Genomic DNA, 13,983 nt, shown 5'->3' with positions numbered 1-13,983 from the left:
CTTAAAAAGCAGGAGGAGACCTCAGGGAGTTTTTGGACAAGAAAGGAAACAAATCTGCATTATAGGGATGCCAGAAAGGGAAGAGGTGGAGAAGGGAATAGAAAACCAGTTTGAAGAAATAATCACAGAAAAATTCCCTGATGTTGGGAAAGATAAAAAATAACCATAAAGTCTAAAGCTTTTTCTGAAGAAGAAAGTTGATCTGGTATTTAATTAGGATCTTAAACTTTGTAATTTCTCACTACAATACAATGACTCTTCATCAGTTATAACAAGCTACTTCAAAATGTGATCAGACTTTTAAAAAATGCAAAAAACCTTTTTAAAGACTTCCTATAATTTGATTTTTTTTAAGTTAAAAATAAATTAAGAACAGATCATCCCTTATACCAAGGATCCCAACATATTTTAAAATGTGGCTACAAATAATTCTTGCTATTTCATGTTATTTCTAATTTTACTATTAAACACTTTCATACATCTACCTATTAGTGCTGGCTATTTCTTCATCCTTAGCATTTTCAACTCCCAAGATTAAAAAAGAACATTTTCTTGTTATGTAACAGGAACTGTAATTTCTTTAATGATGATACCTGAGACTAACATGACAACACAAAGTACCTCGAACATGAAAGTGTCCACTTCTTCTCGAATAGCCTCAAGGCTTAGCTTGTTCCCTTCATCATCCATCACATTTAAAAGCAGGTCGAGAAAAGCCTTGCGTTTTCTATTGGAGAGGGTCGTGCCCTTGTCATCTCTTTTACCTTCTTCATCTCTCTTTATTTCATTGGCCCGTTCATTGATGACCTGTATGATTTAAATGATCACATGCTTTTGTGTAGAATTTGATATGGCCTAATAATCCATTTTCCTGTGAAAATATACTTGCTTCTTTAATTGATTTTTTTCTAAGCTTTTCCTGTTCTGTCTCACTCAACAGGAACTTAGGTTTTTGCCATAATATAGTAAAGCTTTCTGTGAACATTTTTAGGGCATTATTTGATAACATTTTTAAAAACAAATTTAATGTCAGACAAATACATAATTTCCAAGGACTATTTTTGCAGCCTTTCCAACATGGGAATAGAGTAGTAGTCTCCTGAATAGGGCCCAGCGAGTTGAAAGAGCTCATGAGAAAAAGTAGGGGTGGTGGAGAGAACACAATCATTATATAATAGATTAATTATAGATTACTCTAATTACATGCTGTATTGGAGAAAAGATTCACCCTGTACACTTGCCGCTCCTTCTGCCTAGAATGCTCTTGCCTCGGAAACCAGCATGACTAGCTTCTTCCTTAGTTGTAGATCTCTGCTGCCCATTGTCACACTGTCAGGGTCATTGCTACCCTAGTCCCTAGCACTCACTCTCTTCCTAAGCCTATTTTACCATTTTTTTCCCCATTTCACTTACCACATGAAATTGTATTTGTTATTTAGTGACTTTCTCCTCCAACTTCAATGTAGCAGCAATTTTGTGTTTATTCATTGATATATTTCCAAACTTTAAAGCACTGCTTGGCAATTTTAAAATGTTCATCAGGTATGTGTTGAATGAATAAAAGAATGAAAGCCCCTGAGCTTAACTTGGTTAACATTTCAGCTTTCTCCTCCTTTCAGGCAATTGTCCAAACCTGCTTCTGCTTTGAATGAACAGACGCCAAAGTCCATAATGGCAAGCACCATGTCCTCTCTTTGATTCTTGGTGGAACCCCTAGTGCCTGGCACTCAGTATGCAATTTTTGATATTATCCATCCAATTTGGAATTCATTCATTATTGATGCTGATATTAATGCATGAAATTTGAAGACAAATGTAATTATACCTATAAAATACAAACTGTTCACCGTTCACCTCTTGCCACACAATTATGCTATACTCCACTGAGGGCAGCTCACTCCAACATCTCAGTCATATAACATCTAGGGACTCTAACTACTTGATCTGTTGGTGGAGGCAGTACCTCATGGTCAGGAAACAATGCCATCATATTTTAAACTAAAATTTACTTCAAAGAACAAATATAATTACTTCAGCACTTTTATCAGTACATTTAAATTATAATGCATGTTTTCAATTAAAGTTTGCCTTTTCATAAACATACTTTTAACACATAGACAGACTATATCCACAACATTACTATTTCCTTGTCATTAAGAATTAAATAGTAATATTTAGTTAATTTTTATCTTTTTTCAGTTTAAGATACTGCTATAATTGCCCTTTGTCTTTGAAAACCATTGCCTAATCCAAACATTTTGCAGAAGATTCTTATATCACAGATCCTTGTATCTTTATTATCTTAGCATAGCACCCTTTTTGTTAATACACTATAATAGCTCATATCACATTTTGTAATTATTTATTTATGGACAACCTCCCCCAGTAGACTAACCTCCCCCAGTAGAGAACATTAACTAGTGGGTATGTTAACAAACATAGGAGTCATGAACTTATAAAAGTTCTAGAAAGTATAGTGGTAGGGGTTGCACAACATTGTTAATGCCCCTAATGCCACTGAATGGCACACTTAAAATGGCTATTATGATCAATTTTATGTTATGTATGTGTGATCACAATAAAAAAAAATGAGGACTTACATTGGTGGTAAAATTATGTAAGATCTTTAGGTTCCTTCTGTGGTCCCATCCTTCCTTAAACAAAAGGTACAAAACATCATGCCAGAACCAAATCGTCTTCATTCTTCGATGTAGCAAATCACTCATCCTATAAACAAGATGCAAATGTATCAGCTGATATATTAAAAATGTGCATTGCTTGTGTACCTATTTGGTGCCTGGTCTCAATGAGGGTAATGTGTGCCAATGATGATAACTTATCTTAGCAGCTACCAAGAGCTCCATGCTTTATGCTCAACAATGAAGGCATGGGTTATTACACATCCTAGGAAGCTTAAAAATTAAATGGGTCCTTTAGAGGAATAAAGAATCCATTACAAAACAATCTTACTAGATGGCCACCTGACCTCTCCTTCTATTTCTCAGAAGAGTTCCAGACCTCCCAAAGCTGCTGTAGCACTTATACCACAGGGTAGGATGAAATCTGCCTGTTTAATGTCCACACATTTGCTTATCACTCGTCTGGCTGTCCTCTTCTCTAGTAGTGTCCCTCTGTCACACCCCTGTCCCGAATCCCTCCCTCAACATTTCCAGTGATGGAGCAGAGAGACCTAGGCGTGTCTCCTCCTTTGAGAGCAGCTTACAGGTCAATTCTGCAGAGCGGCCTTTCCTGGTCACTCAATCTGTGGGCCCTATTCTGTTTTCTTCTTGAATATCAATCAACTTTATTTTTTCTTTCTAAGCAATTATTATAGTTTATAAGTTTACTAGTAGCCCAGTGCACTTGGCGGGGGGGGGGGGGGGGGGTGTTCCTCAGTTATTATACATTTATCGGCACAACACTGACCACACTGGTGGTGGTGGTGGTCTTGTCAGAATGTTTATATTATGCAGATAAAAATCTATTTAAACAGATTTGATGTAGATATTTTCAAAGATAGAAGAATTGTCCCTGTCAACTATTTTAGTTGATTCATATCTTCAGTAATTGTCATCATTGCAAAGTTTTCAGTCCTCATATGGATTGCTGGATATAATAGGTCATGCGCTGTCCCTGTCCTTTGTAGCCTTTGTGACCTTAAGGACTCTAGTTTTCCATTTATATGTTTAAGTACCAACCTTACTGGCTTAAAAATGTAAGCTTTTAACACTGCTCTCTCTGTTCCGTATCCTTCCAATGAAAAGTGGAGATGGCTTGTAGCACAGGAGAGAAATTGAGAAGGGGAATATTGAAGTAATGACTGCAGTAGGAGAAGAGGAACCTATTTCCCTGGCCACAGGCGCTGGTGCCCTGGACCACAGGGCTGGCAGCTTCTCCGGGTGGCTGCAGCCTGGGACCTCAGGCGGGTGGCTTGTCTGTCTTCTGGGCTGCAGCCAGCCGCAGGCACTGGCACCTGGACCAAAGGTGGGTGGCTTCTTCTTCTTCTGTGCTTCCAGGGAGGGCAGTCAGTTATGTGTATATGTGTGTGCATGCAAACATAGGTGTGTACATGTGTGTATGTGGAAATCTGCTGGGCAAGTCAAAACCATAGAAGAGTTGCCCCCTATCTCTTGAATCTTCCAGAGATATCCCTCACCTTTTTATTCTATCACTACTGGAGAGTCAGTATTTGTAGCCAGCCAGCCAGTGACTCTCTCAGTGTCTATTTCTGACTTCTTCTTTCCCTGTCTTCCAACCCCGTAATCCTATTTCCACCTGGAAGCATCATTTTTACTCCCAATATGCTGGACACAGTCTCATAGGGTTTGCAGTTTGAAAGGTGCTTGCGATCTAGGTGGCAGCCAGGACCCAGTCTCAGGGGGTTTTATCCGCACAGTTTGAAAGGTGCTCGCAATCTACGTGGCTGTCAGGACCCGGTCTCAGGGGGTTTCAGTTTGAAAGGTGCTCGCGATCTAGGTGGCTGCCAGGACCCGGTCTCAGGGGGTTTTACCCGCGCAGTTTGAAAGGTGCTTCGGATCTACTTAGGGGTTAGTGCCGCCTCTTCTCTGCCCCTCCGGCTTCTCCAATCACTGATCACTGGTGGGGGTGGGAGGGCAAGGAAGAGGCGGCCTCTGGCTTCTTCCTTGCCCCGCAGGCTTCTCTGATCACGGCTGGGGGTCAGGCAAAGGCCCCCGGTTCTCTGATCATGGCTGGGGGCGGGCAAAGGCTGCCGGGTTCTCTGATCATGGCTTGGGGTCGGGCAAAGGCTGCCCGGTTCTCCGATCACGGCTGGGGGTCAAGCAAAGGCCCCCAGTTCTCTGATCACAGCTGGCGGGCCGGGCAAAGGCCCCGGTTCTTGCCTGTCACCTGGGTTTATGATCACAGTCAGTGGCAGGCGGCTTCTTCTGTCTTTCCCCTTTTGCCTCCCAGCATTGCGCCTACATATGCAAATTAACTGCCATCTTTTTTGGCAGTTAATTTGCATATCGCCCTGATTAGCCAATGGGAAGCGTGTGGGAGGTACGGTTAATTACTATGTTTGTCTATTATTAGATAGGATACTTATTTGTTTTGATGTTTGTCTCCCTGTTATTCTATTCTGTGGACCACTATAAAACTAGTCAGTATCTTGTGTAAAGAATGGCAGATTATATATGCTAATAGTTGTTAAAATAAAATGGGCAGTGGACTCAAAGACAGAATTCCTTAAATCAAAACCTGGCCCTGCCTCTTTTTTTAAAATATATTTTATTGATTTCTTACAGAGAGGAAGGGAGAGGGATAGAGAGTCAGAAACATCGATGAGAGAGAAACATCGATCAGCTGCCTCCTACACACTCCCCACTGAGGATGAGCCTGCAACCAAGGTACATGCCATTGACTGGAATCGAACCTGGGACTCTTGAGTCCACAGGCCGACGCTCTATCCATTGAGCCAAACTGGTTAGGGTGGCCCTACCTCTTAATAGTTAAATAATCTCAAGCCATTTTTCAAAATAAATATTTCTATTTTAATAAAAAAAATAATGCACACTTAGTGTAGAAAATATGGGAAGAGAGAATTAATAACAACACAAAAAACAAGAAAGAGAAGCACATAACACAAAACAATAATCACAGCTAACTTTATAGAATAATATCTACAAGTTTTTTTAATGAATAATTTTTATACCTAGTTTTCATGCTAAAAATATTGTTTTATCTTTATTTTATCAATGAGCATCATAATGTAATTTCTCAATATATCATAAAATAATCATTTAAAATTATACCATAGCCAGGGTGTGCCATAATTTACACAATAAATCCTCTACTGTTAAAATACATGCGTAAATGATTAGGTTGATTTTTAGTGCAATAATTCATTGTGAAACATTGAAAAAGATACAACACAGACAAAATATTATTAGCGATATTTTTTAAAGCTTAAATCTGTAACAATTTTAAAAATAATTAGAAGGGATCCGTTTACCTATAAACTGCACGGACATACTCAGAATCATCATTAGTCTGAGCATCAAGATTCTTGCCCATAGCTGTTTCTGCAAAATATGGGTGAGAAGCAACCATTAAATTCATGCACATGCCTTCTGTTTATTCTCCAGTGGCAAACACTTCAAAAAAGACATATTCTTATATATTTTAGAATTGTTCCTTTCCCCTTTCACTCTTGCACCTTTTGTTTCTCCTACTCCCTGTTCCTGCTCCTTCTTCCCTCTGACCTTCCTGGCAGGTTGGCTCTGCTCGAAGCCCTGGCAGTGGGTACTGCTTCTCAGGAGCCTAATTTAGCAGAAGGACCACCCCAAAGAAGCCAATATCCTTTCTAGCCCCTTCATTTGCCTTCCCAGTGAAATGTTATTTTCTATTTGGGCCGTTGCATGTTTACACCATAGCTCTAGAAACAAATCCATGAGACTTACCACAGATTATATCTAAGGCACAAAGAGTGATGTAAAAAAAGCAGTTAAATTTTTCTCTGTCAACATGTTTTTCAAGCTTATTAACCAATATGTTGGCTTGTTCATTCATGACATCTAAGAAGTCTTCCAGAATGGTAAAATGGAAAGTGGGTGTTAACATTTTTCTCCTGGAGCGCCATTTGTTTCCAGTACTAGAAATACAAGACATGGTTACAAAGAAGAGAAAAGCAACATCCAAAGCAAATAAAGCTTAGTCAATACAACAAATTCTTCTTAAACTACAGATTCCCAAATGCTTTGGTCAGAATGTCAAGGGGAGATTTATACACAGTTACAGAATGGGCATATTTTAGATATCCTTCTATATTACTAATATTTAAAAGAGCACTCATCAAAATTGAAAATTTTAAGAATTTTTCTAAATTTCTAAGTTCTGAGTTTCCAAAAGTTAGAAATTCTCCCCTTTATCCAACTTTAACCCTCTGAAGATCAAGGAGCTCCATGAGTCTACTTGGGTATCTAACATCTTCAAAGTCTCCAAAGTCCCCACCGAAGTCCTGCTTTCTCTTTCTCAGTTGATGGGGTCCTGTTGCTGGATGGCAGCTCAAGGACTGAGGTTACTGTGCTCCAGTTACTTCTCTGAGGATGACTGCCTGTTTCATTGAATTTTCAAGATTTCCCTGCTCAAAACTCCCCTGGGCCGTACTCCATTTCTACATTGGGACTTTCTAACTCTCCTTGGAACACTGGTGATCATCATTATTGAATAACATGGCTGGAGATTACTCTACACCCTGGGTTCCTGTCTCTCAGAGGTCCATTATCATCCAACCTTTCAGCTTCTCCCTACTACTTGACAGCACATTCTTGCTATAGGAAAACTACCCCATGTCAATGCCTGACAGAAGTTATGCACAAGACAGCTTTACCAATTTACACTGACTTACCTTGTAAGAAGTCCTAGGCCAAGCCATGGTTGTAGGAATGTGTACAGATAAGACTTGTCAATTTGCTTTGAGCTAGTTAAAATTACCTTAGAAAGAGAGAAAGGAAAAATGAGAGATAGAGATATGAACGCAACCATAATTATAAGAATACTGGGTTAGAACACTACTTTCCAAAGTAACATTTCATAACAATTACTTCTTGGTGGTTCATTTTCATTACCATGACTCAAAGAAATGCAGTTAGAGTTTGGAGCATACAATTGTCACTCACTCTTGGATACTAGCTGGAGTTGACTGAAAGGAAAATGTCCAAGATAATTCCCTGAGTCCTGCCATGACTTAGGAGCCAAGTGGAGTTGTTTATTGAGGGTAGGAGTGAGGGAAGGGAAGGTGGGTGAAGCAAAGGATGACCACATTTAGGGAGGTGGAAATCACAAGTTCATGATCAGGTATGTTGATTTGGAGGCATTCAAGTTGACATAATCTGAAAGCAGGTATGAAGCTCAGGATTATGGCTTAGGTGCACATTTGAATGTCTCCAGGATATAAGTAGCATTGGGAACTATGGGTCTAATTAGGTGCCTGGAGCCAAAGCAGAGGAAAAGGGATGAGCATATGCACAAAATGCTTCTCAGGATCTTGCTGCAGTTCCCTACTTTGGACAGATCTCTATCCACATATACTAAGCCCACTAATACGAGGCCAGCAATGGCTGAAATCTCAGCTGTGGCCCTCTTGTATGTCCTTCGGACCAGATTCTGTAGTGTGGTACCAGAGACACTCTAAGAGTTTTACCACAATGAGTAAGAAAGATGTATCCAAGCCTAACAACCCTAGGAAATACTGCTGTTAATTTTGTTCCATGAAGAGAAAGTCTGTTTTTCCCATTTTTACTTCCTGAACCAAATCCTTTGTCATCAAAGCATAAGATAATACCCTCAATGTCAGGATAATAAGTAAAAGAAAGGTAAACAATTTTTAGGACTAGTTTCAATAGCGTGAATTAACAACATCTTCCCCATCAATATTAGATTAGTGTTCTCTTTTAAAAAATTAACTTGAAATAAAAAAAGTATAATGGATACTCTGAGCCTCTTAAGAGAAACACATATATTTTATTAGTCTTATATTTTTGTAATCTTAAAACAGTCCCTGGCAGATTATATAAGCTCACCTTGTAGAATAATCTATTTATGGTTCTGTTCAATTGAAGACTTCTCAAAAAATGGAGGACAAATATATTACTTGATACCAAATGTGTATAGACATGTAGCAACTGCTACTCTTCCCAGAACTCAGACTCTATCTTGAAAGCATTAAATGGCACCTTCACAGCCTTAGAATTTTAATGCAATCCTCACTGTACTGAATTCAATTAAATATAAAGACATATATTTGCTATTTATTCTGATGAGATTCTCACACCATCAAATATACAGTGAAACATTGATCATAGTCACCATCTACTCACCTCTATAGTTTCGGCTTTATCCATGGCTATTACTGGTACTGTGCCAAGCCAGAGTTTTAGCATTGGCAAATGTCTGTATTCTTTACTGTAATGAATCAGCTGCTGGAAAAACTCTAGGAGAAAATATTTAATTTTAATTAAGTTCCTTAGTATGTCATTTGGCTTTTTTACTCTTTTTTACTTTGGGCAACTCACTTAATATCTCCCAGAGCTTTCATATTTTAAAGGTAAACCATACAGTTTTCCTTACTAAATATTTAATCAATGAATTATGAGGCTAATTTAATTATGAATGATATATATGCAACAACCTGGTTAACTGTGAAATGACAAGCACTGTGGATGTTTGTGGTGACCTTATGACATGCCTTCCACGAGGACACCGAGGTTGTTCAGTTTCTCCTGACCTGCATAGGCTACTCTTCTGTAGAAAGGGATGCCTGTCCCAACTCCACAGCCCTGGTAGATAGATGCTCCCTTTCACCCTCTCTAAAACAGTATTGAAGTTCCTCAACAAATTGAGATTAGAGCTACTATATGATCCAGCAATTCCTCTTCTGAGTATTTATCTGAAGAACATGAAAACACTAATTCAAAAAGATATATGCACCCCAATGATAACTGCAGCATTACTCACAATAGCCAGGATATGGAAGCAACCTTAGGTGTCCATCAATGGATGAATGGATAAAGAAGATGTGATAATATTGGCCCAGCTGGCATGGCTCAGTGTTTGAGCGTTGGCTTGATCAGGACATATGCCCAGGTTGCAGGCCCAACCCCAGTGTGGGGCATGCAGAAGGCAGCCAATCGATGATTCCCTCTCATCACTGATGCTTCTCTCTCTCTCCCAGTCCCTTCCACTCCGAAATTAATAAAGAATATATATATTTTAAAAGATAAAATATTGTCATTTGTGATTTGAATGGATATTAAGGGTACTATGCTAAGTGAAATAAGTCAGACAGACACGGACAAAAACTGTCTGATCTAACTCATGTAAAATATAAAACAAAAAGTAATAAATGAACAAATATAACAATATAAAAAAACAAATTCAAAGATATAGACAACAGAATAGTGGTTACAGAGGAGAAAGAGAGTGGAGAGTGGGCAAAGTAGGTAAATGGGGTTAAACAAATGATAATAGATGGGAACTAGACTTTTGGTTGTGAGCACCCAAAAGAGTATACAGACATCAAATTATACTATTGTACACCTGAAATTTAGATAATGCTATTAACCAATGTTACCTCAAGAAAAAAAAATAATTAAAAAAAAACTCTTGTTTTACTAATCCTTCAACTTCTCAAATGTCTCAGGGCCTCTATAGAACCTCTTTGTAGGAAACTCTTATTCCTACTGCTTTTTGTCTAATAAGACTGACTTATTCTTCAAGTCTCATCTTAAATGTCATTTTGCTGCAAAGTCTTCTCTGATATTCTAAACAAGATTTCTGGTAATATAACTTCCCAGATTGGCTCCCATGTCTAGTACAGGCACCAGATCTTAGTATTTCTAAATACTGTCCTACAATAAAATAAACAATTCTCCTTGCAGAAGTTATTGATTTTAGGGCCAAGGCAGAGAAAAATACAAGAAGAGTGGGATATATTATGGTACCGGAATATAAGGAAGTGCTCAAAAAAATGAGGGGCCATGTTGAAACACCAAGCAGCCAACCTGAAAAGTTCCTAATACTCCAAACAGGGACAATTTGTGCAACAGAATAAGTAATGATAGGATTAGTTTGTATCACTTCTCTAGTCACTATCTTATAGTTTTCAGTGCACAGGACTTTTACCTCCTTGGTTAAATTTAACCCTAGTTGTTTTATTCCTTTTGATGCAATTGTAAATGGGGCTGTTTCCTTAATTTCTCTTCCTGGTAGTCCATGGTTAGCATAAAGAAATGCAAGTGATTTTTGTACATTGATTCTATATCCTGCAACTATACTAAATTTATTTATTAATTCTAACATTTTGGGGGGTGGAGTATCTAGGGTTTCCTATATGAATAATCATGTCATCTGCATTCTCTTTCTTACCTGAATGTTCTGACTGGGACCTATAATACTATGTTGAATAAACTGGTGAGAGTGAGCATCTTGTCTTCCTGATCTTAGAGGGAAAGCTTTCAATATCACATATGGTGTTCTTGCCAAAAATGCATAACCTCAATGAAACTGAAAAAACAACAGACAAATCCAAACTGAGAGTGATTCTACCAAATACCTGTTCAGAAAATGTGTCAAGGTCTTGATGTGTATGGAAAGACTGATAAACAATCACAGATTAGAAAAGATTAATATTGAAGAACAAAACACAAGGAAGCGCAACTCCTATATGCCAGGTGAGATTTTGAATTGAGTCATGGAACAGAAAACAAAACAAAACAAAACACTAGGATTTGTTGTAAAATTGAAATAAGGGCTGTAGTACTTTTAAGAACATTGGGCAAATAATAATTTTCTAGTTTTGATAATGATACTAATTCTGTGAAATAACACCATCAGAGGAGGCTTGCTGGTATATGGCATATGTGAACTCTATATTATTTTTACAACTTTCTTGTAGTTTTAATATTATTTGAATAAATAAACATTTATAAAGAAGGGGAATTTTATTATTCTGAAGCTGAAGAATAAAAAGTAAGCTGGAGGAAGATTTAAAAATATTTTGTTAGTAGAAGAGAAACACATACACACGATATCAATATACTTTATAAATGCCTAATATGCAAAGTGTCCCTTTGGGAGTTTGATCAACCGAGAGTTCCATCGCTTGCTATGACATGTGCTGACCACCAGGGGACAGTACAGAATGAAGGAAGGCTGAGGCAGGTGACCGCCAGCTGCTAGGGACCCTTCCATGCATGAATTTCATTACTGGGCCTCTAGTATATACTAATAATAGCCTAGGACCGTCACGACTGGATGGGTGACCGAACACCTGGGTCCCGGCTATAGGAGTCATTCCTGGGTCCCAGCAGCGATGGCTGCGGAAGTCAGACCTGGGTCCGGCGGCAGTTGGAGTCAGGTCTGGGTCCATCACCAGTTAGAAGGCATCTCAGGATGAGGACCATCACCTCAGCCAGAACTCAAGATGGTCACCTGGCCTGGCCTGGCCCCTCCTCAGAGGCAACCCCTTTCCTCCATGTATACTGCAAAGGACAGACAGGGATGCCTAAGAGGCTGGGGCCATGGTGCCCCATCTGTACCCTACTCCCTTTGCCTCCTTCACCTGTGGCCCCCACAGAAGGGTATGTATGAGAGCCCTTTCCCTGCTACCTCTCACCACTGTCTCTGGCCATCCCTCAGTACACAGGCATATCGGCTTTCAAACTTGCCCTACTCACTTCCTCTCACCCCCTTCCAGGGCCTCTGCTCTGGATGGGAGGGCTCTGGGGTTTTACAACAGAGCTGGGGTGGGAAAGGGTAAACAGCACGAAAGATGGCGGATATGGCCACCCACCTCTGCCTCAGCTTGACCAATTAGTTCAGCCTCAGAACGTGGCCACTCAGAGGGGCTCCCTACTTCCCCAGCAACGGCTCTAGGGCCTCGGCTCCAGTACCAACCTCCTCTCCCCCTTGACCCTCCACACAGCTGGTGCTTGATGCAGCTCCATGTGCCTTAGTTAACCACCCCTTCCTTCCCTGTTCCTACAAAGAAGGCTGCATCTTCGTATGTTATGTTCATATAAACTTTGTAACGTTTTGGGGGAAAAAACCACACAAAACAAAACAATGACCAAGAGAATAACGCAGTCAATGTCTGGAGTCCAGCTCAGGAGAATGGAGAGAAGGGAGAATTCCATAAGTTGGCCAATGCCAAGATATTTCTGAGTGACTGCCTGGTGTATGACAGTTGTGTGACCGCAGAGGAAGGAATCCAAGTTTCTCAGCAGAACACCAAGGACTTCTTCCATGTTCTGAACCTTTGCTTTTGTTTTCAGAATTCCCTGCTCCCCATCTGTTGGCTCCCTCCCTCTGAGGGCCGTCGCATGGGTGCAATTGGACTGTTGTATCTCAAGAGGATTGCCCCAATGTATGTATCCTTTTATCCGAAGATGAAAAAATCCCAAAGAATAAGAATGGAGACAGACAACTTGTCCTTTAGGCTTAAAAATAGATACCCAGACTGCAAGAGGGTGCAGGCCAGGCTGAGGGACCACCCCTCCCCGCCCCCCAGTGCATGAATTTCATGCACTAGGCCTCTAGTATATAAATAATAGGCTATGTCTACATTTCCTTGGATATATGAAAAAATTTGGTTTGGGAATGTGACAAAAATGTGGAAGTAATGTCATCCTATACAATAAAGAAGTGATATGCAAATTGACCATCACGCTCATGCCGGGAAGTGTCCTGCAAAGAGCTGAGAATTGGTTCTGTCCATGTGCCTCAGAAAGACTGGATGAGGAAATGGCCCAGTTTGGCCCTGACTTTACCCACTTATGTTACTCTTGAAGGTGTCTTTGCCACAATGTGAATAAACTGCCACCTTTTCTAATAGGGGCTCACACGAAAGCCTACATTCCCAACTTTACTTGAAAAAGATCTATGTTCTGCAGCTGTGGCCACCATCCTAAGATCAGGTCTTGTCGACCAGGTCCTGTTGTTGGGAATCAGGGGGCACTGGAGTGGAGCCCCTGCCCCTCCGTGCACTTTTACATTCAGGGATTGAGCTGAACCCACTTTGGGGGAAGCCTGGCAAGGGTGACAGGTGTCACAGATAGAAGGATGGAGAATGGAGAGGCAGACACCCTGCTTGGTCTCTCCCTGGGTGAGGTCAGGCAGATGAAGGCCGGCCAGCCTGCCCCACAATTGGGTGAGATAGCATCCTTTGTGTCCACCTCTCACCCTGTGGGCCCGACCACTCCCCTCAGTTTCAGGCAGCCCTCTGCATTCTACGACAGCACACTCTGCCCTCACATGCCGCTCACCCTAAATGAGAAGGAAGAGAGCAGTTGGCCCACAGACAACTACACAGAAAGATAGGGCTCACGGCTGGCAAGTGAAGTGGTGGTGGCAGAAACCTCCGCTGCCTCCGTGGCAGCACTAAGGAGCAGTGAGCCGAGTGGTAAGGAGCAGTGAGCAGGCAGGCGGTAAGGAGTGAGGGGTCCCGGATTGTAAGAGGGATTTCCA

The 13,983-nt window shown here is 40.5% G+C and overlaps 2 protein-coding genes across 2 annotated transcripts in view; both read right to left on the bottom strand.

The window, feature by feature from the left end:
• Positions 1 to 13,983, bottom strand: part of LOC308512628 (coagulation factor XI-like) — a gene marked incomplete at both ends in the record, with an annotated part of 328,656 nt that overhangs the window by 303,088 nt on the left and 11,585 nt on the right.
• LOC308514059 (cytochrome P450 4V2-like) overlaps positions 1 to 13,983 on the bottom strand; it is a 30,417-nt gene that overhangs the window by 10,466 nt on the left and 5,968 nt on the right. Inside the window, exons 2-7 of the mRNA XM_081084099.1 lie at positions 8,838 to 8,950; positions 7,367 to 7,452; positions 6,420 to 6,610; positions 5,972 to 6,041; positions 2,601 to 2,727; positions 622 to 807 (exon numbers count right to left, since the gene is read on the bottom strand). Coding sequence (XP_080940225.1) covers positions 622 to 807; positions 2,601 to 2,727; positions 5,972 to 6,041; positions 6,420 to 6,610; positions 7,367 to 7,452; positions 8,838 to 8,950 — 773 coding nt within the window. The remainder of the gene's footprint in view (positions 1 to 621; positions 808 to 2,600; positions 2,728 to 5,971; positions 6,042 to 6,419; positions 6,611 to 7,366; positions 7,453 to 8,837; positions 8,951 to 13,983) is intronic.

Source organism: Myotis nattereri (genome assembly GCF_964212035.1).
Source record: "Myotis nattereri genome assembly, chromosome: 2".
NCBI lineage: Eukaryota > Metazoa > Chordata > Mammalia > Chiroptera > Vespertilionidae > Myotis > Myotis nattereri.
The sequence above is the reverse complement of the archived record's forward strand: the minus strand, read 5'-3'. Positions and strand labels throughout refer to the sequence as shown.